The sequence below is a fragment of the Anabrus simplex genome, chromosome 1 (assembly GCF_040414725.1).
Source record: "Anabrus simplex isolate iqAnaSimp1 chromosome 1, ASM4041472v1, whole genome shotgun sequence".
Taxonomy (NCBI): domain Eukaryota; kingdom Metazoa; phylum Arthropoda; class Insecta; order Orthoptera; family Tettigoniidae; genus Anabrus; species Anabrus simplex.
This window is the reverse complement of record NC_090265.1, coordinates 1,197,940,685-1,197,968,652: the sequence shown is the minus strand read 5'-3', so window position 1 is coordinate 1,197,968,652 and position 27,968 is coordinate 1,197,940,685. Positions and strand designations below refer to the sequence as shown.

General features: G+C 39.6%; 1 protein-coding gene across 1 annotated transcript in view; it reads right to left on the bottom strand.

The window, feature by feature from the left end:
* Positions 1–18,339, bottom strand: part of LOC136858487 (G-protein coupled receptor GRL101-like) — an 826,319-nt gene extending 807,980 nt beyond the window's left edge. The window contains exon 1 of the mRNA XM_068225625.1: positions 18,321–18,339. Within this exon, the coding sequence (XP_068081726.1) occupies positions 18,321–18,339 (19 nt within the window). The remainder of the gene's footprint in view (positions 1–18,320) is intronic.
* Positions 18,340–27,968: the final 9,629 nt, after the last annotated feature.

The following is a 27,968-nucleotide window of genomic DNA, read 5'->3' as shown; positions in this document are numbered from 1 at the left end:
GTAGCTTCAAAACAATTTTACATAATTTGGGTCTGGAACCCAATAATACATTTACAATATTTTATACAATGCCCTCTATTGGGCTATACAATTACACGCAAACACCTAAGTGGGCATATGCCCGATGATGAGATGGTAAGCCATGCTACAAGGTGATTAAGTGCGGAAAATACAAAGGCCGAAGAGATGATAATAAATTTAGATGGTTAGAAAGTACCTTGTCCGCTTCTGTGGTGTAGTGGTAAGTGTGATTAGCTGCCACCTCCGGAGGTCCAGGTTCGATTCTCGGCTCCCCACGAAATCGTAAAAGTGGTACGAGGGCTGGATTGGGGTCCACTCAGCCCCAGGAGGTCAAATGTGTAGATGGTGTTCGATTCCCACCTCACAGATCCTCGAAGTGGTTTCTAGATTGTCAAATAGAGATCCGTTTCTCTGCGATTTCAGAGAGGAACCGCAAAATCGAAATTGGCACGCAGGCAACCTAAATGCCGTCAAATCAAAATGTTTGCACGCGGTAACTGTGGCCTACGAGTAGTAGCAATTAGAGGTGCAGGAAGAGGCTATCGAATTAATCGTTAGGTGATTCGATCACTTATGGACTAGTACCGGTCAGTACGTCTCCACGTTAGACTTGCATTTAGTGACACGCCCATTACTCAGTATATTAACCTCTATTTATATCCGTTTATAAGACAGGAGTACTGACGTGCATTATACATGCAATGAGAATGAGAGTGAGGCAGACATTTATCAATAGTTCATCTACACATCTCGGGATGTGAAAGGACTTATTAGTGGTCACAAACATTTTAGTCATTCGCTTCGTGGGCTCAATTAGTTGTAGAGGGTACAAACCACGACAAAGTCGATCAGTATTATTTAAGTACCATCAAATGTACCCATGCTTCGCTAAAGTATTCTAAATTGTATAAGTACCCAAAAAATAAAGGTTCCTAACTCAATCTAACCCGTAAATATAAGAGATACGAGAAAATATCATAGGGCCAACCGTGTAGAACACTAAGAAAGAGGCGTCTGTGGCGGAATTTGTTTGTTGATATGACGTACTGTTTAAAAGCAGTAAATCTCGAAATGAAGGTCTGCACTTATAAATGTGCCCATGCTTATAAAGTTTTAGGGGATCTGCTGTCTGTAATTTCGTTTATTTTGCCAATTCTACAGATATTTATCCGATTTAAGTCTACTCAAGACCGTATGAGTGGTTTTAACTTGCGTGTCTATTTGTCCGCTTCTCTGATTGTTCGTCACGGAGAAACGGCTGCACAGATGTCGACCAAACGTCATATATAGAGTATACTCATTCAGAGGAATGACAGCTTTCTTCCATTTTCTCTTATACAAATGATTTTATGTAAAATCCGTGCACTGTATGTGAAACGTCGCTTCATATTAAACAACTTTTGTTATGTAAGTAATTTCACTCGGTCACTGGACACGCTTTCGTTTGAGGGAAAGTTCCAGGCTGTTCAAATGTATTACTTTAGGCAGCAGAAAATGTCGACATATCGGGGTAATTTCAATTACTTACCTTCCTTCATTTCGGGGTAACTACTTTCTAAACATGAAGTCATTTTACAAAGCCGAATAATCAATTTTGAGAGACATTCTACTTTGGTCCTATGCCTTATAGTCGTATGTCGATTCTTTGTACTTTAGATTTCGCAGCATTTCTCGATTATTATCAAGTATCTCCAACTCGATTGTGAGTGGCATTGGGAAATGGGGCCTGTCTTTATAATAAAAACTAGCCATCTCTGTTGTGAATGGCAGTTGACAAGTGAGCCTGCCATTATTGTAGAAACTTCCAAACTCGATTGTGGATGGCAGTAGGAAATGAGACCTGCCATTATCATAAAAATTTCCCCAACGTGCACCTTTCATCGGAAACAGCGTATGGGATTCTCCTAGTTTTGTTTCTCGGATAGCGCTAAGTGACAGGCAATTCAATATAATCTTATTCAGTGGAATGACGGTAGTGTGGAACGTTGTGTGAGAGGAAAGAAAGGTTAAGGACGTCACAGACACCCAGTCCCCAGGCCAGAGATATTAATCATTACAATTAAAAAACTCTAACCCGGCCGGGGATCGAACCCGGGGCCGACGGGTGACAGGCGGACGCGTTGACCCCTGCCTATGATAGGAAATACATTTACAAACCGATGCAATATTTGAAATCTAGAAATGCAGCTGGGATTGATAAAATTTATGGGGATATATTAAGGGCTATGGTTTGGGATATAGTGTCAAATCTGAAATACTTATTTGATTTCTGTTTGCATGAACGAGCGATACTAAATGAGTGAAAAGTTGTAATAGTAGTCCTACTGTACAAGGGAAAGGGTAACGAACTAAGAGCTGATAATTGCAGGCCAGACAGCTGGACATGTGTTGTTTGTAAGCTCTAGGAATGCATTCTTTCTGACTGTATTAGACACGGGGAGTTGAAATAATAGCCCCAATGTACATGAGAAAGGGTAACGAACTAAAAGCGGATAATCAGGGCTGTACCCAAATGTTTTAAAGGGTATACTCTAAAGTTAGGCCAAGACTAATCCCGATTTTCAGATCACTACTGTCCCTAAAATTAGTGGTTGGCGCTCATATGCAACTGAATTTCCACAACACGATGGCTTACTCTTCTTAGTATCACTACCTTCGTTTCTACATTTTTTGTTTTTACTCTACCCATTTTCAATCAACAATCCTGCTTTCTTGCTGCTAAACAGCGTGTTGCTTGTTTCCAGTCACAGATAAATTGTTACTAAACGCTAAGACTCTACAGGACATTGATGCAAACTCATGATAATTTGCATTCTGATGGAAATATGTTAAATCGACCCATAGCCAGAAAAATAATCGATTTACCAATGTTGTGTGATATTATGATATGTGTATTTATAAAATATTCAAAAGTACAGAATAACAATACCGTCCTATACAATAGGTAGCTTCTTTATAGATATCCCTACATTATAAAATACGCCAGTAAAATGTATTGGTAAAATAACAATATTGGCAACACTAGTTACAAATCGATCAATCGGACGTGCTCGATACCTCGTAATTGAAAGTCATGGTTTGTTGAACTGTGCATATCATCTGCGACCAACGAGTGCCGTCTATACACGTAACGACTGCATGGGTGAAGGTTACTACCGACAACTTGCTAGATATTTCGATGGTACACATGTTACAACGTTCATGATTATTATGTGTGGCGGGTGGATTGTTTGTGGTGGTATTATTATTATTATTATTATTATTATTATTATTATTATTATGATTATTATTATTATTATTATTATTATTATTATTATTATTATCAGTATTATTATTATTATTACTATTATTATTATTATTATTATTATTATTATTATTATTATTATTATTATTATTATTATTATTTTAATAAAGTTAAAATGGGATCGTGGAAGCGACATATCAAGTACTGGGCAACGAGAGGTAAACCGTAGATGGTGCAAAAGGTAGAAAATAGCAATGCATAAACAGTCAGGAAAATACAAGGACACTAGGGGATAAAGAAGAATTGGCGAGTTAAGATGAACAAAGACAGATGTATTGAAGAACAAGACACACCAATTTAAGAATGATACAGCACCAAAATATAGAAAGATTAGAACACTTTTCACAACAAACCAAAAAGGAAATATTTCAAAGCTCGGTGATAAGGACAATTTGGATTTCATCTGAACAACATTTAAAATTGCATTCTTTAAACAGAACAGAGGTTTCCCAACCAACTGTACAAAGACAAATAAAAGAGATTAGGGAATGTAGGAAAGACAATAAATAGGAGAGTAAATTAAAGATCAGCATTTTAAAATTACAATATCCGGGCATACTATAAGAATCGACCTGATTAGAAAGTAAGTGCGCTATGTTAATATTAAGTTACAGAAAACTTTGGATGTAAAACCGATGCATTTTAGTCCAACAGGAGAAATGTGAACAAGTTCAAGGGTAGACTATTACGCAATAGAAGAAGGAAAACTAATTTTGAAGTACCAGAAATTTTCGAGAGTATTACTAAAAACAACATTCCAAACAAAAGAATTAGATGATCTTAAAGTTCATTCTAGAAGTTGCGAGACATAGAGTTGACGTCACGGGAGCGGGAGAGTCAGCTGATTGTCCAATATGGCAGTCACAAGGTAAGTTCAGGGCATCACAGCAAAATATTCCTACGCTCGCAAAAAAAAAAAAAAAAAAAAAAAAAAAAAAAAAAAAAAAGAAAGAAAGTTGAGTCCACAGATTTTTATTTTGTGTAGGCCACAGAAACGTAGATCCGGAGTCTAGATCCATGCGATTGTTTAGTGTAGTAAGTATAATAAACCCATAATTCTACGATGATAAAAATATTTTTTTATTTTTCTCAATATTTATTTCAAATCAACAAGCTACTTTTATTTTTGAGGGCAGCCATGTTGCGCTCCTAGAGCCTCGATGTCGCGTGGGAAAGATCTCACCCGCGGCAAGCTCGTAAAATACCGTGACACCTCGGCGGACTTCGAGTGCCCGATAATTCTTTAAATTCACGGAATTCTGCATGACGAGAGATTTTGGCAATACAGTAAATAAATAAATAAATAATCTAAATTATTCTTAAACCCTACGTGAAGACAGAACCCCCAGGGTAAAAGATAAATGCAGTTAAGCCTAAGTACAAGTCAGCGTCCGATCCGAGGACTAGCTCCACGTGCCAAGGTCAATGGATGAAGAAAACCCGCGAAACGCCCGGGCAGAAATAATTTATTTCACCTGTTGCGAGTGTGGTAAAATTATGAGATTAACATCTAAAATAATTACAAGTCTGTCCGGAATTCTGGGACAAGTCTCATAAAAATCGGTCTATTGGACGCGAAATTGGCAGATTACGCAATCAAGCTTAGTAGTGCGTGTAGCGTCCCTCATAAGACTATAAAAGGAACCCCCCCCCCACTGCATATTTTTCAGTGCCGATCTGGTTTTTGGAGCGGCGGAAGCTTACGCCCGTCGTCAGCAGAAAATTGTACCAGACTGATCTACAAACAACTTAGTACATGTTCGTGGTTGAGGCCCACATATTCGGTTAGAAAGGGAAGGTGACAGAAAATTTCTGAACTTTTGCCGACAAACTGTGAAAGTATAGGCGTCTGTTAAAGTACACAGCAAATTTTATTGTATCACCTCATGTGCGTTTGAAAGTGGTAAGAGAGTTGGGAAGCTAGTCAGAGTAGTTCTGATTTCGTTATCTGGGGAACACCTGTTGTGTTGTGGGAGACAGAGAGACAACTTTGGAAAGAAAGCAGACAGTCGCAGTTGACTGCAGAACAAGGGAGGTTCGTGGTACAAATTATAACGAGGAAAGTGCGTGATTTGTGTTGTAATTTAATATCGTGTGAAAAAGGCAGTGTTTGTAAGATTGATATGTTGGAGAAGATGATGCTATTTGTACAAATGTACGGCTAAAGGCACGAGGTCATCTGGCGACAATGTAGCCAGAATACTGAGGATGACGCCATTTTGCAGGTCTGTCTATATTTGTATTATGTTGTAGTTAGATTTTATTGATCTGTCCCAACAAATTTTTCAAGATGATTGTCGGGTTGATATGTGTAATTATCAGGCGAAAAGTGTTATAATTTTGGTCAGCGTGTGAAAATATTAGTTTGTAAATATCACGTCAAGAAACTGTAAAATGCGACGTTTAAATCTGGTGTTAATGTTCTATGAGATTTTGTCCAAAGTGAGGAAAATTAGGAAAGCTATAATGGTTAAATAGTCGTGGCGAATGTCTTAATTTCAAATATCAGTTGAATTCAGAAATGTTTGTCAATAATAATAATAATAATAACAATAATAATAATAATAATAATAATAATAATAATAATAATAATAATAATAATAATAATAAGTGATACACCGGGCGAGTTGGCCGTGCGCGTAGAGGCGTGCGGCTGTGAGCTTGCATCCGGGAGATAGTAGGTTCGAATCCCACTATCGGCAGCCCTGAAAATGGTTTTCCGTGGTTTCCCATTTTCACACCAGGCAAATGCTGGGGCTGTACCTTAATTAAGGCCACGGCCGCTCCCTTCCAACTCCTAGGCCTTTCCTATCCCATCGTCGCCATAAAACCTATCTGTGTCGGTGCGACGTAAAGCCCATAGCAAAAAAAGAAAATAAGTGATACCGCGGGATAAAGAAATTTTTCTATGTTAAAAGTGCATTAGCCAGTATATTTTACAAGGATCGCCGGCATTTAGAAAATTCCAGTAAAATTCGATAGAGTTATCTTTATTCATGGGAAGTAAAATTTTGGGACATCGTGTATATCAATGATACGGAAAATCGCGGTGTGTTGTCTCGAGGTCCGAAAGTAGTAGTAACAGTAAAATAAAGAGGTGTATTTTATAATGGTTGTTGTTTTCACAAGAGGATTGAAATATGAAAAGGGTCTTGGAAATATAAGAAAAATGGATTGAGAGCGAAGAATTTATATATGTGGGGATGAGAGGGATAGGAATACTAAAGGTGAAAGGAAGCCTGGATTTTAAGTGATACCGCTGGGATAAGGCGAGGAGAATGAGTTTGAGACAAGCTATGTTTGCCGAGGAAGTATTTGGGAAACAGGCTGTATTGTGACAGGCTGTAGTGTGTTCCGCTACCAATCCGAAATTTGAGACGACTACTGTGTGAGGCACCGTAGATTTCTAGTAAGATTCCAAGTGAAAACGACTTTAGTAAAGGTTAAAAATCATGGTAGTAAAAGTCAAGTGACTAGTTGCGTAAAGCCCGTATGAATATTAAGATAATGTGACCTCAAGGATAAAAGAGCATTTAGAATACATGGTTGGTGTTGTATTGAATTTCGTTCACTGGATATGTCATTGATATAAATATTTGGAATTGACGGTAGGCGATTTGAAAGTTTCTAATGCGGTAGTGATGATTATTATTTTCAATACATCCACTAAATGGTAGACGTGTGTTGGGAATTATCATTGCTTCCCTAAAAACTTCGTTGCACAGGCTGAGATTGTGTTTGAGTTGGAGAATTGTTCGTCCGTATATTTATTTTCGAGTTCACGTATTGTTACGAGATGGAGACTTACTGCATTTTCCGACTTTCATTCGTTTAATAGTAAGAGACGTGGTTCCATGTGTATTGAAATGTCAGAGTTGGTTTGAAATTGTTAGTTCGCCTGATATACTAGGGGATGCGTAGTACGACCCATTTTTACGCCCGACCATAGATTTAGGAAATCACATGTTATCCTTGGAGTTACTGATGATGAGACGTCCTAGCTCACGCCCGACGATAGAATTTGGAAGGTATCGTGTACATAGAGATTAGTGTAAGGATGTACAGATTTTAAGTGAGTCCGACGATAGGTCTGGGATGTCAGCTGTACATACTCAAGTCTCAGATTAGATGTTTCTTTTGTTTTTGTGAAGTGACCTGGACGAAGGTAGCATCTACAGTAAAATATGAAATATGAAGAGGGTTAGATCGGTAATAATGAGGCCAACTAGTGCGTAGCTCCAACAGCTGGGAGGTGTTCCCTAAGATAACGGGGCCGCTATCGGCGAATGAGGGTTGCCCAAATATTGGATATCGACCTGATGGAGATTAAATATCTTACTGTAATTCTCCTTGCGTGTTGAGTTTTAATGACTTCGATATGTTATTTAATTTTAGGGACTTAATTGTTTTGTCGTTCTGACGTCCGTTTCGTTTTGATAGTGTGCATATTGACACTCAGTGTATTAGTGTGAGACTTGAGTTGCGAATGCGGTTTCGATTCGTCAGCCAGTAATACTATTTTATTTCCAATCTTTGTCGTACCTTCATTTTATACGTAGTTGAATTCGATTAAGTGACCACTTTATAGGTAGTGTGTTGGGACAAACAATAAGTAGATGGATCTGTAATGATAGTCATTGTTTTTCAAAGGAAAGAATTCCTTAAAGTAGTATTTTTCAATGTGGACTGGTAATTTTAGTAAGCGTAACAAAACCATTTCTAACCTGAAAATCGGTTTGATAATAATACTTTTCAAGTGATTTACCACTTTTTAATTAACATCAGTGTTTGGCATTTCTCCTAAATGCGTGATGAATAAGTGTTTCCTGCATTTCGCAGTTTTGTTCCTTTAGAACGACGTAACGTAAGATCCTCGTGGATCACGTTGTTGTTGGTTCCTTCCGAACAGCTGTTTGGGTGATGCACATTTAGCATCGGGATTACCTTATCACTTAAGGGTGTCATGAATGACAAATACATGGTGGAATTTTCTTTCAATTGTGAATGATGCTGTTAACTTGTAGTGAACACCATGCTTTCCCATAATATTTCGCAACCTATCCAAAGCAACTGATAGTCAATTTGGTTCGATTAAGGGTCCATTCGGTGGGTGTTCCGTATCCGTAAAGGGTATTCGACTGGTGGATAACCTTAATTGAGAGGAAATCAGGCGTTCTACTTGTTGAAAGTCAGATTTTCCACGGATCGTGTGGATTAATTCTCAGTTCTCGTTTGGAGTAATAGGTTCCCGGTTTTCAGGTCTTACCTTTTTTTCGGTTTTTCAGTTTCGCTGTCCACTAATGTACTAATTTCTCCGAAGCAACTCTTCGATATTGTGAGAAATAAATCAACGCTATGCAATGTGACTGCGTTTAAAACATTCAATAATAAATGATTTATATTTTTTTTCAAGGATTTATATTAAAATAATAATGTCGTGTCATTTCGATTTTAATAAAAGTTAGTAAGCACATATTTGCTCCTCATTTCAAGTAGTTAGGCTCTCTTCTGAACCCCATCGTTTGGTTAAGATCGTGACCGAATTTATTCCCGCAACGACCCATGATTTAAGAGTTCTATATTGTTCTACTGTAGCAGGCGTGGCCGACCAACGATGGAATGGTAAGTACAAGGGTTCAATAAGATGGTGGATTCTTGAAGAAATAGTCGAAGAAATGGTGCTCCAGAATGAGATGCGGTGCAGAATAGATAGTGGTGCCAACCAGGGCGCAGCAGCACACAGGTCCGTAGAGAAGATAACATTTTATACTGGAAGAAGAAATAATTTACGCAGCAAAAGTTCCAGAAGTCTCGGTAGTGTTCTTGGAGGGAAAAAAATGGAAAACGGGGACAGGGGATGTGGATACCACCAAAGAAATGGAAAAGGGAGAGGTATGGAGGAAAATACAATGAACATGATGAAGAGCATTTAACATTTTTTTGTAAGAATTTAACAAAAACATAATTTAACATTAAAATTTGAGAAATAACGTTTATATTTATTTATTTATTTATTTTTTATTTATTTATTTATTTATTTATTTATTTATTTATTTATTTATTTATTTATTTGGTATTTGTCCTCCTAATGGCTTATTGCTCTGCCTTCTTCCCTTCTTAGCCTGGAACATTGTGTTTTGTATCTGTCACTTAGTTAATTTCTAGATTTTCGAACGTATTGACAGCAAATATTACCCTCATGATCATGCTATTTTTCTTGTCTATTATATTACTGTTGTTTGGACTTGATCCATACTTTCATTCTCTATTTTCTCGGAATTAAATGTTCCTCCTGCTCTTATTGAAGCTATTCAGATTTTTTCTTACCTTATAAAATTGTAAAATTTTCTCCTCTCTCCATCAGCCCAAGACTTTTCCCTCCCATTTCTCAAGGCACAACTGTGTTGGGAGTAAAATATTTTCCCAGCAATCTTTCTGAGTGTTGTGTATTTGTACCTCTCTGACCCTTTGCCATTTCCTTTTCTGTCTCGCACTTTACCTTTCACTCTTTGTATCGTCATGTGTACATTGAGTTCTTGACTTCCTCTACCTTTCTTTTCCAACGTTGTACTATTGTTGTTGAATATTGTTGGAAGGCTTCTTCTGCCATTTGATTTCTGTTCTAGATATACCTGACTACTTCTCCGGACATTATCACATCATGCAGCCCTACATCTTCATCACTGCTCTACGCTACATACTCTGGATACTGAATCCTCTCATTTGTGGACCGATGCTACTGCCTTTTCAACGTCAATTTGGATATTTTACTGCACAAGATGATAAAAAAAAGATTTTTGGATTTATTCTGGGGCAGCCGGTGGATTAAGTAACGTTGTAGACTCACCTTCGCCGCATTCGTCATTTTCCGATGTTTGACCATCCGCGCACTGCCACAGCTACGGGACTACTGTCAGCTGATTGCCCGCGTCAAAGCTGGATGACATCATCGGGCCATCGACTCTACACTCCTAACGGACGTTCTCGGCGTCTCTAGTGCCGTGTGCCATGCGTTCGCCTGTACATCCCCTCTCCAACTCGGGACTACTGTCAGCTGATTGCCCGCGTCAAAAGTGGATGACATCATCGGGCCATCGACTCTACACTCCTAACGGACGTTCTCGGCGTCTCTAGTGCCGTGTGCCATGCGTTCGCCTGTACATCCCCTCTCCAACTCGGGACTACTGTCAGCTGATTGCCCGCGTCAAAGCTGGATGACATCATCGGGCCATCGACTCTACACTCCTAACGGACGTTCTCGGCGTCTCTAGTGCCGTGTGCCATGCGTTCGCCTGTACATCCCCTCTCCAACTCGGGACTACTGTCAGCTGATTGCCCGCGTCAAAGCTGGATGACATCATCGGGCCATCGACTCTAGACTCCTCACGGACGTTCTCGGCGTCTCTAGTGCCGTGTGCCATGCGTTCCCCTGTACATCCCCTGTCCAACTGGCCCTATATAAAGTGCACTCTTTGCCTGCTGCGGCGAGCTTAAGAACGAAATGTTAAGAGTCAGTGGCAGAATAATGAAATTAAACTAAATGAAGCAAAGCAGAAAATATACATAAAAAGTCAGGTGTACTCTACTGAATGATATTAAATAGAAGACATGTGGCATATATCCACGTATACCCTCGACTACAGCGCTGCTAGTAATGATTAATAGGGGAATCCCGCAGGGCAGTGTTATGGAACCTTTATGTTTCTTATATATATCAATAATAATATCAAGAAATAATATTAAGAAATAACTGGAATCAAAGATAAGGCTATTTTCGGATGATGTTATACTGTATAGAGTAGTAAATGAGTTTCAGGAGTGTGAGCGACTATAGGGGGACCTAGACAATGTTGTATGATTAACAGGGGATTATGGTAAATCGGATGAAAAGTCAAGTTGTAAGTTTCACCGACTGGAAAAGTCCTCTCAGTTTCAATGACTGTGTTGATGGGCTGACAGTGCCTCAAGGGGTACTCTGTAAGTACCTAGGTGTTTATATAAGGTACGATCTTCATTGGGATGATTATATTAATGAGATTTGTGAGAAAGGTTACGTATCTCATCACATGGCTGTGAGAGTATTTAGGGGTTGTAGTACCTACACCATGACTACCCGATACGAGAACTTCGAAGTAGTCAGTGGAAAGCAGCACGGTTAGTTCCGGATGATTTCCAACAAACGAGTAGTGTTACGAAAATGTTGCACACTTTGGGCAGGAAAGACTTTGGAGTAAGGAGACGAGATACTCGACTATATGATATGTTTGAGCTGACAGCGTAGAGATGGCGTGGAATGACATTAGTAGATGAATAAGCCTGGGCGTAGTTTTTAAAAGTTGGATTTCAAGAATACAAATTAGAACAAATATTCATTTATAGGACGAGGAATAAGGGACTGGAATACATTATCAAGGGCTTCAATAAATGTCCAAGTTGTTCATAAACGTTGAAGAAAAATCTAGGTAATCAACTGATAGGTAATCTGCCACCTGGGGGAATGCAGATCGTTGATTGATTGATTGCATTGTTAAGGCTACACACCTTTCTATTACACTATTTTATTTATTTATTTATTTATTTATTTATTTATTTATTTATTTATTTATTTATTTATTTATTTATTTATTTATTTATTTATTTATTTATTTAGCGCTTCGCTTCTAGTGCCGGGTTTTTCCGAGGATATGTTCTGCTCGCATGGTACCTTTTAATTTGACGTCCATTAGTCACCTGTGCGCAAGATGATGAGTTGATAATGATAATGGATGATGATGTAGGGAGAAGCTGAAATGTGGTTTCGCACATAGCCTACTCCTGTTGAGTTACACCGAGGAATTTCGTCAAGACTTAACGTCAGCATCTAACGGGGCGAATCACCATCATAGCGTCATATGCCCTCAATCCACATGAACACTGCATGAGAGGTTTGTAATTTAATCCAGGCTTTTGGCACGCAATCTAGTGGTTAGATATTTTATATCGCCTCCTTTGCTACCCTCCAGCCAACATTCTGATGCTGGTTTCTTTCCCACCAACGGGACTCGAACCGATTAGCCATGGTGTCAGACGGTATAGAGTTAACCTTTTAACGATAATTGCCCCCAGGCGGAGTTCTCTTACACTAAACCACGGTTAACCAATACATGAAACCAATACTGTTAATGACAGTTGCTAGGGAATAATTGATGAAGTTAGAGTAAAAAATAATGATAACTGTATTAAGAACATAATAATAATAATAATAATAATAATAATAATAATAATAATAATAATAATAATAATAATAATAATATGAGGAAAGCAACGGGAGACTACCTCACTCCTCATTTCCCTAGTACGCCTCTTCAGTGACGCCTAGGTTATTTATAACAGCTGTTGGCGGAGCTGCAGAGGATCAAACCAGCCTTCGGGCTGAATACCCAACATACAATAATAATAATAATAATAATAATAATAATAATAATAATAATAATAATAATAATAATAATAATAATAATAATAATAATGGTGTGCGGTCTATGCAAAGGCTTTTTACAGTTCAACACTTGACGCCCTAAAGGTGACCTGCTCGTTTTTGTGGATGCGGCCCTGCCTAAAATGAATTATAATGTTGAAGGCGACAAAGCACTCAGCTTCAGAGCCAGAGAAGTAAATCAATGAATTTCCAAATCTCCTACACGGCCAGGAATGGATTCCGGGACCCTGCATGCTAACCATTTAGCCATGGCACCGGTGTTGAAGGATGGACATGAACTGACTGCAGGGCTTCGGAATGTGGATAGATCGCAGAACGCTCAAGAATCCATGGGGATACCACGTCAACAACGAGGAAGCACTCGGCCAGACAGGGAAATCACATTGTGAAGTCTTAACCCTTGCACATCGCACAAAAGCAGTCTATTTTGATCACATCTTCTAAAATGTTAAGTACAGCCTGATACAATTGATCAAAGAAAGCAAGCCTGAAAAGAAACGAGGAAGGTGGAGAAGTTTATCCCGGACGCAGAACATCCGACAATGCTGCGATATTCACGATACCGGAAACATAAAATTGAAAAATTTGATCCGTTTATTGTAATATAGAGTTGAATACTCCCGCTTGGGATGCACTATACTTCAAGATGGGTAGCCCCTGGTGGCATCTGACAACACGTTTCATTATTATGACGATAGTTAGGCCTAGGATTCTTTTATGTACAGTCATATCAACATGTGAAATACGTAAATATGCCACAAAAAGAGGAAATATATGTGTTGGAATAGGCCTAAGTGTATCAGAAAAGTAATATATTATCAGGCAGATTGCGGTTAGGTTTTCAGCAAAGTCCTCTACATCCCAGACACTGACGTTTCAATTATTTGCTTGCAAAAATTATAAATCCAGTTACCATGCCTAGAGAATGTGTAATTATTGTTTGGATGAGCAATGACGTACCAAGTATTTTTCAAGATTGCTGAGGGTTATCGAATGTCCCTGGTCGGATAATATTCATTTATAAGCTGTAAACGATCTGTCTACGTCGTAGAAAGTTTCCAGAGCAAATTTCAAGAGACAGAACTTCGATGGGATGATTTGCATTTCTACATTCAGAATTTTGTAGACTGCGATAAAGGTGCAATATCCTGCATTTATTTGCATAAGTGCATAACATATTCAAAACAACATTAAGTCTCATCGTGACATCCTTGAGAATATCCCAAGAAAGTCCTACAGCTTCTATGTTATTTATGCTCCTGGCAATAAAATCCAAATAGTTTTTAATATATAGCAAAACAAAGTCATCTTCGTATAGGCCATGAAGACCCTTGGAGGAGTGGAAGGTAAAGGCTTCCACTATCCGTAACCTCGGCACTTGATGGGGTAGAGTGGTTAGTTCTACGCCCGGCCACCTTTGCCCCCATGAATTAACCTGGTACCCATTTTTGGTGTAGGCTGAGTGAATCTCAGTGCCATGTGCACCTTCGGAAGTGGAAATCTCGTTTCTTAAATTTTTCGGGATTCGAACCCACGTCCTTCCGGCGAGTACGCCTTTACGGCATCGGCCAGATAGCCCCTAGTTTTTAATATATGCAATAGAATATTTTAGTTTTGGTTCATCGAAAAGCTGCTGTGACTCACGCACGGAAACGGCCGATTCTTTCGGAAATGAATTCACTACAGCTTTTACTAAATGGGAATTGTCATTAATTCGCAGCGTCTATTCGAGTTCCCCCAGCTTTATAGAAGTGGTTCAGGAGTTAATGGAGTATTGGATAATTGATTTCCGTAGCATTGCACATGCTGTGATACTTTAGTTAAAATCAATACATCATCACTGATTTTGGGCTACCACCCGCGTGGCATATTCCCTATCAAGTCACTGGTGATTTTACACAAAGCAATAACTTATTGGCAGGGAGATTGTTATTGGAACCTGAATAGGAGTTTTTTTTGCTAGTTGCTTTACGTTGCACCGACACAGATAGGTCTTATGGCGACGATGGGACAGGGAAGGCCTAGGAGTGGGAAGGAAGCGGCCGTGGCATTAATTAAGGTACAACCCCAGAATTTGTGTGGTGTGGAAATGGAAAACCACTGAAAACCATCTTCAGGGCTACCAACAGTGGGATTCGAACCCACTATATCCCGGATGCAAGCTCACAGCTGCGCGACTCTAACCGCACGGCCAACTCGCCCGGTAATAGGAGTTTGTAGTATGTAATGTTTTTATGGACTACTTCTATTTATCCAACAGATCCAACTTCATTTATAACAACAAAACACATATATACCCATATAATGTGTTCAGTGCTTGTCCCATTTTGTTATCATAAGGAACCAGGATGAAGAACTTTAGACAGTTTACCTCATCAGTATTTTTGTGTACATTATACATGTCTATTTTAAAAGGTTAATTTGGTAATAAATAGTGTTAAATATCCCAAGCAATATGCAAATACCACATGGATATCACATTCATTCGTATTGAACATTGACAAAATTATAAGAAGCGCTGCAAAGGAAGTACCAGAAGATACTCAAGACGCAAAACTTTATTCCTCCCATCCTCCCCTAAAGTAAAGAGATTGGGTATTTTCGAAACCCAATTGGAAGCTAATTTGCTACATACACATGTTTATGACGTTCTTCATCGGGCTTCAAATGAGAACATTAATTACATTCGTTCTCTAGCACAAGAAGAATCGTCATGTATTGCATCTATAGACTTGCAGAATAAATCAGTCCTTGGAAAAACAGAGAGTATCAGAAATGGTGTTACACAATTTCTAATCACTAGAGTGAATGCCAAAAGCCTGGATTCAATTCCAAACCTGGCCGTAGTGATCATATGCAGTGAGGAATATTATGTTGCTGATGGTTATTTGTCTGTTAGATGGTGATGTTAAGCCTTGAGCAGACCCCTTGGGGTTATTTGATAGGAGTAGACTATGTTTGGACACAAGGTTGCATTCATTACCTATGCCATCATTATAATCATCACATTATCATCAACATCTCCTCACATTGAAACACGTAGGTTGCCCATAGTCGTCAAATAGTTGAACCGAGAGTGTCATCGGACCCTACCGGTGCTAAAAGCTATAGCTAAAAATAAAACATAATAGGTTAAATTTGTAATTTCTAATGAGTTAGACTGAAAGGAATAAAATATTTAATTAGGTAATTACATACCAATCTTAGCCCTAATAATTATCAACTGAACGTTATTAGTGTAAATACATGTACAGTATTAAGAAGCATTGGAATATATCAAGTGTTAGTTACTTTGCAATATTGCTCGTCGGTTTTCTGTGTGAAGACGGCGACGGAAGGGGAAGAGTAGGTGTAGGTCCCAGGCTTAATTCATTCCGGGAAATAAGCAATGGTACACCTACAGTAACGAGTTGATTTAAATAAAATATAACCATTACTCATATTGGATTATACAATATAAGATTGGATTTTAATATTTATCCACAGAAATCATATTAAAGTATTTCCTTGACTCTCATCTGTTTCCTCGTATGTAATCAAACACTGTGGGATCTCTACGAAAAGTTATATACATTCATTTATATTATGTTTCAGAAGTCCGTCATATATTCTCCCTGCTCGGAAGCTGGAAATGATGAGTTTGTTTTATTGACCTGCTTCTCATGTGGCAAATGGAAAGAGTCAGAGAAAAGTCACGAAAACGTATTAGCTTCTACATTGTATTTATTTCCATCCTTTCTACTACAACGGTATACTTTGATTTATTTTCAGTACGTACACGTATTCATACATATTTACAGGCCCACAGTATATTGCGTATCAGTTGTTTCCAGTGAGGCGATGAGCCTCATTTGATAGTGGTCTGATAGGTAGAGCGAGTTGACTGCATGATATAGATCGCACAGATACAGTCGTGCTTTTAGAAAATGATGACTTCAAGCCCGTCCATAGGCAGTTTTAAACATGCTTTCTTCCGTTATTTCCCATTTCGACACCAGGAAAATATGGAAATTGTATCTTAGTAACTAGTCTCTTTTCAGCCCTAACCCTTTCCTATCTTATCATCCCCAGAAATCTTACTGACAAGGGAGAGTTAAGGAGTTGTCGAGCAGAATCTGGACGAAATTCTAATATACATTACCACTCATAAATTTCAATACACCTAATAATTTACATAGACTTCCTTGTAAATTCAGCACAGAACCACTGGTTATATTTGGGTAAGTGAAGGAATAGTAATACGTTTGCAAAGCGGGCCAAATTCCAAACATTAAAAAAAGAAGAGTTGTTGGCGCTACTGGGCAACGTTTCTTATTTTCTGTCAAGTGGATTATTTGTTAGGAAGCATATTCGGCTTAAAGCCCTTTAAAGTTTAAAAAAAATGCATGCGTCTGCAAAGTGGGACAAGTCACTGCTGGCACAGATCGCATGAAAACATGGCCACAGGAAAGGGGTGCGGGTACGAACCGGGCTGTCATTCCATCATGTAGTCGAGGTCCTCTTTCCAGGAAATATAATGTTAATTTTAATGCTGCGATTGTAGAAGCTGAAGTTGGAGGAACCGGAGGTCTGCATTTGTGTCTCCCACAACGCCGGCGCAGTAAATCGTGAGGAAGAAAATGATGGAGAACTTATTTTCAGCTACGAATGCCAAAAGAATTTTGTGCTTCCAAAGGTTCCCTACCGAGCCGTTTACTATTACTTGCTCGATAGCTGCAGTCGCTTAAGTGCGGTCAGTATCCAGTATTCGGGAGATAGTAGGTTCGAACCCCACTGTCGGCAGCCCTGAAAATGGTTTTCCGTGGTTTCCCATTTTCACACCAGGCAAATGCTGGGGCTGTACCTTAGTTAAGGCCACGGCCGCTTCCTTCCCACTCCTAGCCCTTTCCTGTCCCATCGTCGCCATAAGACCTATCTGTGTCGGTGCGACGTAAAGCAACTAGCAAAAATTACTATTACTTGTACAACTTTATCATTTGCCAGGGCTCATCAACAATAACTACGACCCCAAAAATCTTCACGTCCTACGTTTGGTTAAAGAATGAGTTTGCCAAAAGCTCCAACGAAATCGTGTCTGCTGTGCATCACCAACTAGTGCATGCGGATTTCGAAGTTATTACCAAAATATGATTGTTTTCCGATGGATATGACGGCCAGAAAAAATATATCACTATGGTTGGTATTCTGATGACTTGGTTTTTATACCATGCTCAAATACAAATCCCAAGGATAGAAATGTAGTTCCCAATCGTCGACCATTCATTCATCCCCCACGATAGAACTTTCGGAAACTTGGAAAGGAAGTTTAAAAACATAAGCGTGGCTGAAAACCCATAGATCTACATCAACATGATGAAAATATTTCGAAGGTACAGTAGTTTCGTTGGGGGCGGAAGATTCTGAAGTAAGAAATGGGAATAAACTCGCTAACGTCGCCGCGAAGAGTCCGAGAAGCTGGAATTACCGATTCAAAGAGCTAAGAAATTCATCATCACCAAAACAGCAAACAAGAAGGCATACCTTCTGCAGGGAGAGCCATTCTACAATGTTGAATATGGAGAGCCCGAAACTCTTTGTCAAAAGAGGCAAACGTTTCCAGAAATATGTCATTCCTGATATGATTCCGAAGGGGGCCAAACTGAAGCCTGTTAAAATAGAGGTCATCAAGAAGCTCCTAAAATTGCACTCTGGGGAATCATGGCTTCAACTGAAGAAGTTGGATTTATTCAATGAAGTGTTTCTGCAGCAAGAACGTTCGCGGTTAGACGCGGCACTAAATGAGGAAAACGGCGCTAAAGGTCTTAACTTTTAACTTATGGATCATAACGATACCGACAATGTTGTTCGAGGCTACTTCGTTACGTAAACAGTTTCATTATTTTTCAAAGATAGATTCTCAGACCACCTGGGCGTTTGTAAAATGGGCTAACTCCATTCTTCGCTTGCAAAACGGGCTAAAGGCAATTTCAAGTAAAAATATTCAGCTAACCTTTGACTACAGATTTCAAGCTTCTACAAAATAAACCGCTAATTTTTAGCTGTTGTATAAAAGAAAATTAGGATTTTAGATTAGCTGTGATAGTAGAAATCAGTTTTTCATCATTTACAAAATGAACTTGCTCCACTTCGCAAAAGGGCAACTCATTTGAAAAAGTGGCAGGTTTATGTGACTGTTTCCATCCAGGTGAAATGTTGTACAAAAGTATATTCTACAGGGTGAAGCGTAATTCGCGCACTCGGGCGTCGCAGCGCAACTCCTCACATGCCAGCAATAAAAAAATATCTCTTACAAAATTTCGTCTTGCGAGTATATCCGGTAGAAAACGGACGTTGAAGAGTAGCAATCTGGCAACACTGTAACCACATGTAGGGTAACTACCGCTGTCAGCACGTTTTCGTCGTGTTGTACAGTTGGTACAGTGGGTAGAATTTTTGGTTGCCATGCAGGAGGTCGATGTTTCAATCCTGGGTTGAGGCGCATTTTTTATTTGCTAATTTCCATCTGACATTACCTACTGTAATACAGTAAGACACCGTTTCTGAAGTGACATGTGTCCTACATTTACATTTTGTAACGCTGAAACAACAAATACCTGGTTAGACTAATAAGAAATAGACAGCTGAAACAAACAGGTTTCACATCTAGCAGATGAAGTGGTGCGAATAAATTCACGCTCACGACGTGGAAAGGGCGCCTTTCAAAGCTGACCAATGAAAACGATTGTTCGTCCATTTCTGGGATCGTAGTATGTAAGTGCAAATGGTTTCTAGAGGACCCACTGCAATCGCTGTTGACGATTAAGATGTCAGATACCATACCACCTGGACTACATTTACGAAAGAAAAAACATACGCCTCAACCCAGGATCGATCACTCGACCTCCTGCATGGTAACCCAAAACTATATCCACTGCATCAACTGTACAGTACGACTAACTCCTGCTGACAGAGGTAGTTACCCTACATGTGGTTACAGTGTTGCCAGATTGCTACTCTTCAACGTCGTTTTTCTGCCGGATATACTCGCAAGACGAAATTTTGTAAGAGACATTTTTTTTATTGCTGGCATGTGAGGAGTCGCGCTGCGACGCCCGAGTGCGCGAATTACGCTTCACCCTGTATATACAAGGAAAAGCAATCTGAACTGGCATGTTTGTTTACCTATTTGAAGACTGGAGGCAAATAAGATACACGTCTGTTGTTCTCGGAAGTGTCTTGAAGTCCACTGTGAACATCATGCACTGCTAAAATGCATTTTACTTTGTTGATAACATTGCAGTCACTTAGTGACAGCTGCAGTGTTGATGTGACTCCAAGAGTGGAGACATCCATAGAAAGACGCTCTGCAATTGTAGTACTCAGAGAGAAAGGTTTTTCAAATCGTAAAATTGTAAAACAATGTGGTGTGTCTATAGGGGTAGTGCAATACACCATTCACCGCCAGAAGACAACAGGCAGTATTAAAGAATTACTACGACTAGGAAAACCTTTTAAAACAACCAAAAGTGATGAGTGTGATGACTTATTCATAAGATTTACTAGTAAGAGAAATAGGTTTTAAATTGCGCTAAAAATACGCACAGAATAAGTAGAAATATACAAGAACATGTTCGTCCGACTCCTTGGCTGAATGGTCAGCGCTGAAGCGTTCGGTTCAGAGTGTACCGGGTTGGATCCCGGCCGGATCGGAAATTTTAATCGCGTCTGATTATTTATTCCGGTTAGGGACCAGCTGTTTGTGTTTCTTCCCGCACTCTCACCTTCATATTAGCTGCCTCTGTGCATCCGTGCTAGAGTGTCGGCCTCCGAATGCCAAGATAGCGGGTTCAAACCCGGCAGAGGTAGTCGGATTTTTGAAGGGCGGAAAAAAGTCCATTCGACACTCCATGTCGTATGATGTCGGCATGTAAAAGATCTCTGGTGATACATTTGGTATTTACCCGACAAAATTAATTAAATCTCAGCCATAGACGCCCAAAAGAGATCCGGTTTACTTTGTCTGCCATCTAGCGGACCTAGAGTAAAACGGAACGTCGAAATTGACGAGCAGACAGCCAGATGGCGTCAAATCGAAATGTCTGCACACGGTAGCTGAGGCCATACGATTATTATTATTATTACCTTCATATTCAGACAACACACCACGCTACTGTACAACGACCACAGTAACACGCTATAGTGGTTACATCCCTCTACTTCAGGTTGTCGTCAGGAAGGGTATCCGGCCATAAAACAGGGGCAAATCCATGTATGCGACACATTTCGCACCCGAGACCTCACAGGTGTGGGAAAATGGGTAGTAGTGGAAGAATAAGAAGAACAAAAACATGTCTTGCGCAGCAGTAAAAGGGAGACTGAAACTGGCTTGAAAGGAAGTATGGCAGCAAGGAAACCCCTTCTGGAGCCGATAAATGAAAAGAAAACAACTCGGATGTTTTAGCAAAAACCGTAAATGGGTACCTGAATATTGAACGAAAGTCCTATGCACACATGAATCGAAGTTGGAAGTCTCTGCTCTCAGAAGCGAGTGTATTTCTGTGGGTTGTAATAATACCCCCTGACTCAGTGAGGAAAGTAACGACGGCAAACTACCTCAATCTTCAATTCCCTACTACACCTCTTCAGTGTTGTCTAGGCTATCTATGAGTGTTCGTGGTAGTGGGGATCCAACTTAGAACAGGGGACTTAGAGGGAGTACGAGTGGTTGCGAAAAGTAGTTCTTTACATTTTTAGATTTCTACCCATTATTTGTACAGGGTATATCTCCATTGCTATAACTTAGTTTGAGGGCTTATGAAGGATGGAGTAGATACTCTTTTGAATAGAAATCCATGTTCGGAAACGTCTCGATTCTCCACTACAAACAAAGCACAACAAGGCCGTTAAACGACCCGCATCTGCTGCATCAATGAGCGAAGCAGTGTATGCACGTTGCTGTTGCAGTGTTACTGCGTCTACTTGCAAGAACTGCTCCTGCGACCACCCACTTTGACATAACCTATGTACCTGCGTATCATGTTCCGGTATATTTACTCACAAACACTTGGAAGTGAAACACACGCCTCTACCGCAACCCTCGCAAGCAGATATTCCTCTAACTCCACCAGTCTTAGGAACATCTTGATGTTAGAAGCACTGTGAACAAAGCCATAGTTTCATAGTTTTGGAGAAGGACGTAATGTATACCATTGTACTTGTAGTAGCCCAGTTTCAAGTATTCATTCTCGTGAGGCGTTTTCTTAGTTATTCATTACATAGCGTCTCGATTAGTTTTTTTTTTTTTTTGCTTGGGGCTTTACGTCGTACCGACACAGTTTGGTCTTATGGCGAGGATGGGATAGGAAAGGCCTAGGAGTTGGAAGGAAGCGGCCGTGGCCTTAATTAAGGTACAGCCCCAGCATTTTCCTGGTGTGAAAAAGGGAAACCACGGAAAACCATCTTCAGGGCTGCCAATAGTGGGATTCGAACCTACTATCTCCCGGATGCAAGCTCACAGCCGCGCGCCTCTACGCGCTCGGCCAACTCGCCCGGTTGTTTGTTTGTTTGTTTGTTTGTTTGTTTGTTTGTTTGTTTGTTTGTTTGTTTGTTTGTTTGTTTGTTTGTTTGTTTGTTTGATAGGTTTTCCCTTGCACATTTTTAAACATCGATGTCGTTCTCCAGGACAGGCAACATTTCAACACGGCACTGAGCTAATCACATTTTATTTTTAAGGCTAAATGAATCGCGTACATACACCGTCTTCATTTGAACAATAATTAGTTGTTCCATTAGCTTATTGAAATGAGAGATGATCTCACTCTCTTTATGCAATACTTTCAGTGAAAAAATCGACTCGCCAATATACTTAAATTGTTAAATAATAATGAAAAAAGTTTCTATCAAACATAAAAGGTAAACGCAACATAGATTTCCTCATCCTAAAGTTCGATGAACATACAAACACTAACGAGATGTTCAGCATTTGCAACCATTTCAAGCACTCAAAATTCAGTGAACTGTTACACATTTACTAAGCCGACGTACACTGGTACGTTCTAACATCACGTAATTATAGGCTGTACTGTAATATGCATAGGAATTATCAGGAGATCAAACAACACAGGCTACGCACGTTGAAGACAAAGGGATAAGATGGGAAATGGCCACTGCATTGTTTTCTATGAATTCGAGTTTATATGTTCAATACCAGAACTTTCTGCTACTATAAGTATAATAAATTATTCTTGATGTTTCTACACGACTACGATTAGCTGACACTTTGTTTCAAGAAGCTCTTTTCACATCAGGACAGACGCTGAACTTTGATGCGTACAACTGTAATTGCATGCTCATTACTTATTATATTACCATTAACCTTACGTGTAGGTGTTATATGCCAATCACTGATTCTTCATTTAAACAGTTCGCAAATCGCATACACACAACTAGGAACATAATTCTTCACAGCTAATATGCGTGAATTCTTCGCTTTCGAGAAATGAAGACTGACAAAATTCACTTCACGATTGAGTTAATATCCTAAGAAATTGCCAAGGGATATTAAAAAGTATTAATATCTCCTTACTACTGGAACAGCCTGTTGTTGATAGTATGTTACGTTCCGGACACCCCTTTCCACAGCGTTGTTCTAGAATCAGTTAATAATAATTTTATGGTTTTTACGTCCCTCTAAAACATTGACGTTTTCGGAGACGCCGAGGTGCCAGAATTTAGTCTCGCAGGAGTTCTACTAGGTGCTGGTCTATTTGAGCACCTTTAAATATCACCGGACTGAGTCAGGATCGAACCTGCCAAGTTCGGGTCAGAAGGCCAGCGCCTCAAACGTCAGATCCTAACAGATCATTTCTTGTCTGTTGAATAAATATTGTGTTCAACTGAAGATTGAATGTCCTGCATCGACAAATTGGAAGTGGTGTACTTAATGGCTCAGATGGTAGAACCACTGTTTTTCTGAACCCAGTTTAATATGGTGATATTTGAAGCTAGGTTCGTATCGGTAGATTTTCCGGCACATAAATGAATTACTTGCGATACGAAATTCTGTCGCATGGACATCTCTAAAATCTTTAAATTAATTACCTAAGATTATTCGGATAGAAGAATAATACAGGAATAACAAATTAACATTAACTGCCAATACCAACACTTCATTATTATTATTATTATTATTATTATTATTATTAGTATTGCACCGGGAGGTACACCTCAACCACGTGCATTTAAATATGAAGCGCCTTGAAGGACGCTATCTATCACATAAAAATTGAAACAACTAGTGCAATAAGTTGGGACGTTGATCAACAGGTGTCACTAATAAAGTGATAGTATGATGTGTTATTTTAAGGTTTCCTAAACTGACTGGATTTCTTCTTTTTTTGTGTGTGTGTGTATCACAGTTTGCGACAACTATTTCAAGAATTTTGGACTTTCCTCCATAGATTTCTCTATTAAAGAACCGATGTCAGGCACTCTGGTGCAAAGTGGAACAGCTAGAAATTTAAGGAAATTTTGTGTTTATAGGCTTTCTGAACAGAATTGAGTTTCCTCGTTTTTGACACTTCAAAGTTTGCAACACTTCTTACTCATCCCGCCAGCTTTGGATTCTGGTCAATCAGAAATTTTGTGTATTTATTTTTCAGCCAGTCAAACGCTTGTCTGCACCAATTTTATATGCCAATAAAGTGAGAGGGTGTGTCTAATTTTAGTCCAGAGCCTTCTCGACCCCTTTTTCTCGGCTATGAAAGCTGGGGCCTTTTCGAGTTAACTTGTCCTATTGGTCGTCGCGGTACTCAGTGAGTGTGTTAAGAGAGGAGGCGGGGGCCTCATTCTTCGGCAGGCAGAATAACAGCTAAGGTAATGGCCACTATTCTTCTATCTCAGTAGTTATCTCCGCAAGCTGACTCGAGGGGAAGTTTACCATCTTTAACTGGGTAACAGTCAATTCCCTAAAATGTAAAGTCCCTAGCAAAAAAAAAAAAAAAAAAAAAAAAAAAAAAAAACAAACAAACAAACAATATATATATATATATATATATAAAGTACTTAAAAACCGGGGATAGAGAGTGTGTTACCCTCTCGAATTCCACTTCAATTGGTCTTGAGGTGACTATGATTGTGTAACCCTTTTCGCTTGTAAATTGTAACTTATCCATCTAGTCACCTCAGTAGTTTAGGATTAGCCTCTGCATCGTCGGGCTACAAGTCCAAGTAGGGTTTTAATCTTTTGATTTCAAGGAGCACAAGTATACGCCTCCATACATTTTTGAGTTTGGGGCCGGTAATTGAACCTGTTGCTTTCAATAAAGGCCCAGTAGAATGAGTATTTCCATACTCCTGTAAAAGCTTTCTATTAAGTAGTTAATCTGTTGAGTGTTGCAGTGATGTCTGTTTGAACTATTTGATGTAGTTTGTGCCTAGCGAGGCCTGAAAGTGTAATTTTACTGAGCAAAGACTCTCTAATCTCTAGTGTAAAAGGTAAAAGTTGCCTTGAGTAGGCGGTTAGGGTTTGGGAGCGCAGTCTCCTTGGTTGAATTATAGAGCATATAGACTCTTTTGTAATGTAATAGATATCTGTGTGATACTGAAGGGTGCCTTTGGAAGGCCAGAACTTGTAACCTTTGGAGCTAAGTGCTCTTCAAAATTTTGATTAAGAATTTCGTGTGAAAGAAATAGGGAGATTCGTCTCCTTGACTATCTGCCTAAACGCAACATTAGTAATGTTGGGACCTTTGTAAATTATGAGCTTGAAGCTCAAATTGTAACATACCAATTCTTGGTTTCTCCGTTCTTTTCCTGTTTGGTTCGAAACTATCCCTGTACGTGAAATCTTGTATTTTGTTAAAATTTAATATCTGAAAAGAAATATAACCTTTACTTAAGAATTAATCTTTGACTATCGTAAAGATAGACCCATTCCAACCAGCTCCTTGTTCCACCTCTGTGATCAACGAAAGCTCGGTAACAATTATTATGCAAATTAAAAGCGTGCAAATTGTTTCACTTATCCAGTGACGATGGTGTTACTGGCTTTACGTCCCACTAACTACTTTTCCGTTTTCGAAGACGCCGAACTGCCGGAATTTAGTCCCGCAGGAGTTCTTTTACGTGCCTGTAAATGTACCGTCGCGAGGCTGACGTATCTGAGTGCCTTCAAATACCACCGGAATGAGCCAGATGGAACCTGCCAAGTTGGGGTGAGAAGGTCTGAACCGTCTGAGCCTCTCAGCCCACCTCACTGATTCAGTTCGAGAGTTCAGAATTGTATTCACTTACAAAGTATCACAAGTATTAATTTTTTATTACATTTATATTTTTATATATATTCGATTCAGCAATGGAATAATTTGCAATACGATGTCCGAGAAGTTTCCAGTTTGAGGGTCTCCGAAGTGCTTGCCAGTAAACAGTTCAATGCAGATCCTAAGATGTTTTGGTTCCATTTACTAGTCGATAATTTGGATATTTTTCATATCTGAGAGAAGTCAATTCTGTTTCTCTCTTTCCTTCCACTGATGTGTATGTTAACATTTATTATTTTAGTTTCGTTAGTATCTCTAAGAAGGCCCCGTGGTGTAGGGGTAGCGTGCCTGCCTCTTGCCCGGAGGCCCCGAGTTCGATATCCGGCAAGGTCATGGATTTTTCTCTCGACCTGAGGGCTGGTTCGTGGTCCACTCAGCCTACGTGATTAGAAATGAGGAGCTATCTGACGGTAAGATGGCGGTCCCGGTCTCGAGAGCCCAGAATAACGGTCGAGAGGATACGTCGTGCTGACCACACGACCCCTCTTAATCTGCAGGCCTTCCGGCTGAGCAGCGATTGCTGCGCATACCAAGACCCTTTCAAGTGCGTTAAGTGCTGTGGGGTTTGGGGTTAGTATATCTGGACCATATTTTCTGCACACACGTATACAGTGCTACCCTGATTATTACGTCTTCGTATAGACCCCCGAGTTCTTTCGTAATATCAATTAGATATCCGGCTCCATGCCTAAATGGTTAGCGTGCTGGCCTTTGGTCGCAGGGGTCCCGGGTTCGATTTCCAGCAGTGTCGGAAATTTTAACCATAATTGGTTAAATCCGCTGGCACAGGGGTTGGGTGTATGTGTCTTCTTCATCCTCATCACGACTCACAGGTTGCCTATGGACATCATTTCAAAATACTTGCACCTGGAAAGCCGAACTTGTCCTCGGGGACTCTCAGCACTAAAAGCCATACGTCATTTCATTTCATCGATTAAATTTATTCTGATCTGTTCATCATTAAGTTATGGTAGCTTACTGCTGCATTTCCAGGACAAAGTGATTTTCTCCCCATTCCAACCACAAGCAGTAATACAGATTGTTTATCTACATTTGATGATGTGATACTCTATAGAGTAGTAAATGAATTGCAGGTTGGTGAGCAACTGTAGGAGGATCCAGACAACGTAGTACGATTGATAGCGGATAATGGTATGATGGCAAATCGAATGAAAAGATGGAAAGATGAAGTCCTCTCATTTTCTTATTATACAGAAGGAAAATGGGATTTTTACATAGTACACATTTATTGTACCAGAAGACGTTTCAAGTCCCGATTAATATCCAGGAGAACTGAAAAAATAATGAATACATTTTTAGTGAAACCATTGCTGCCATATGTTTCTGAAATTTAGGCGCTGTTTAAATCTGCTGGAGGACACTTGAGCGTATTTGAATTAAATGTAATTCGGTGTATTTATGGACTATTTGGAGAACATCGGGTGTGCATAAGATCATATATCTTTGAATTTTATGAATTGTTTAATGAGCCACACATTGTCACAGCTAGGCCTATAAGGAAAGAAAGACTGGAGTAGTTTGGGCATTGTTATTGTAAAATCTTCCCGCAAAAGCTAGAGGTTGCCGAAGGACAAAGAGTACTGGAATAGCAATAGTTACAAAAGAATGGATTAACCCTATACGAGATGGCATGAAGTTGAATAAGAATAGGCAAATGAGGCACATTAATAATTTATTTCATATTCGTAAGTGTGGTCATTGGAGATCATGATGGAATTGTCCGACTCGTTGGCTGAACGGTCAGCGTACTGGCCTTTGGTTCAGAGGGTCCCGGGTTTGATTCCCGGCCGGGTCGGGGATTTTAACCTTAATTGGTTAATTCCAATGGCCCGGGGGCTAGGTGTATGTG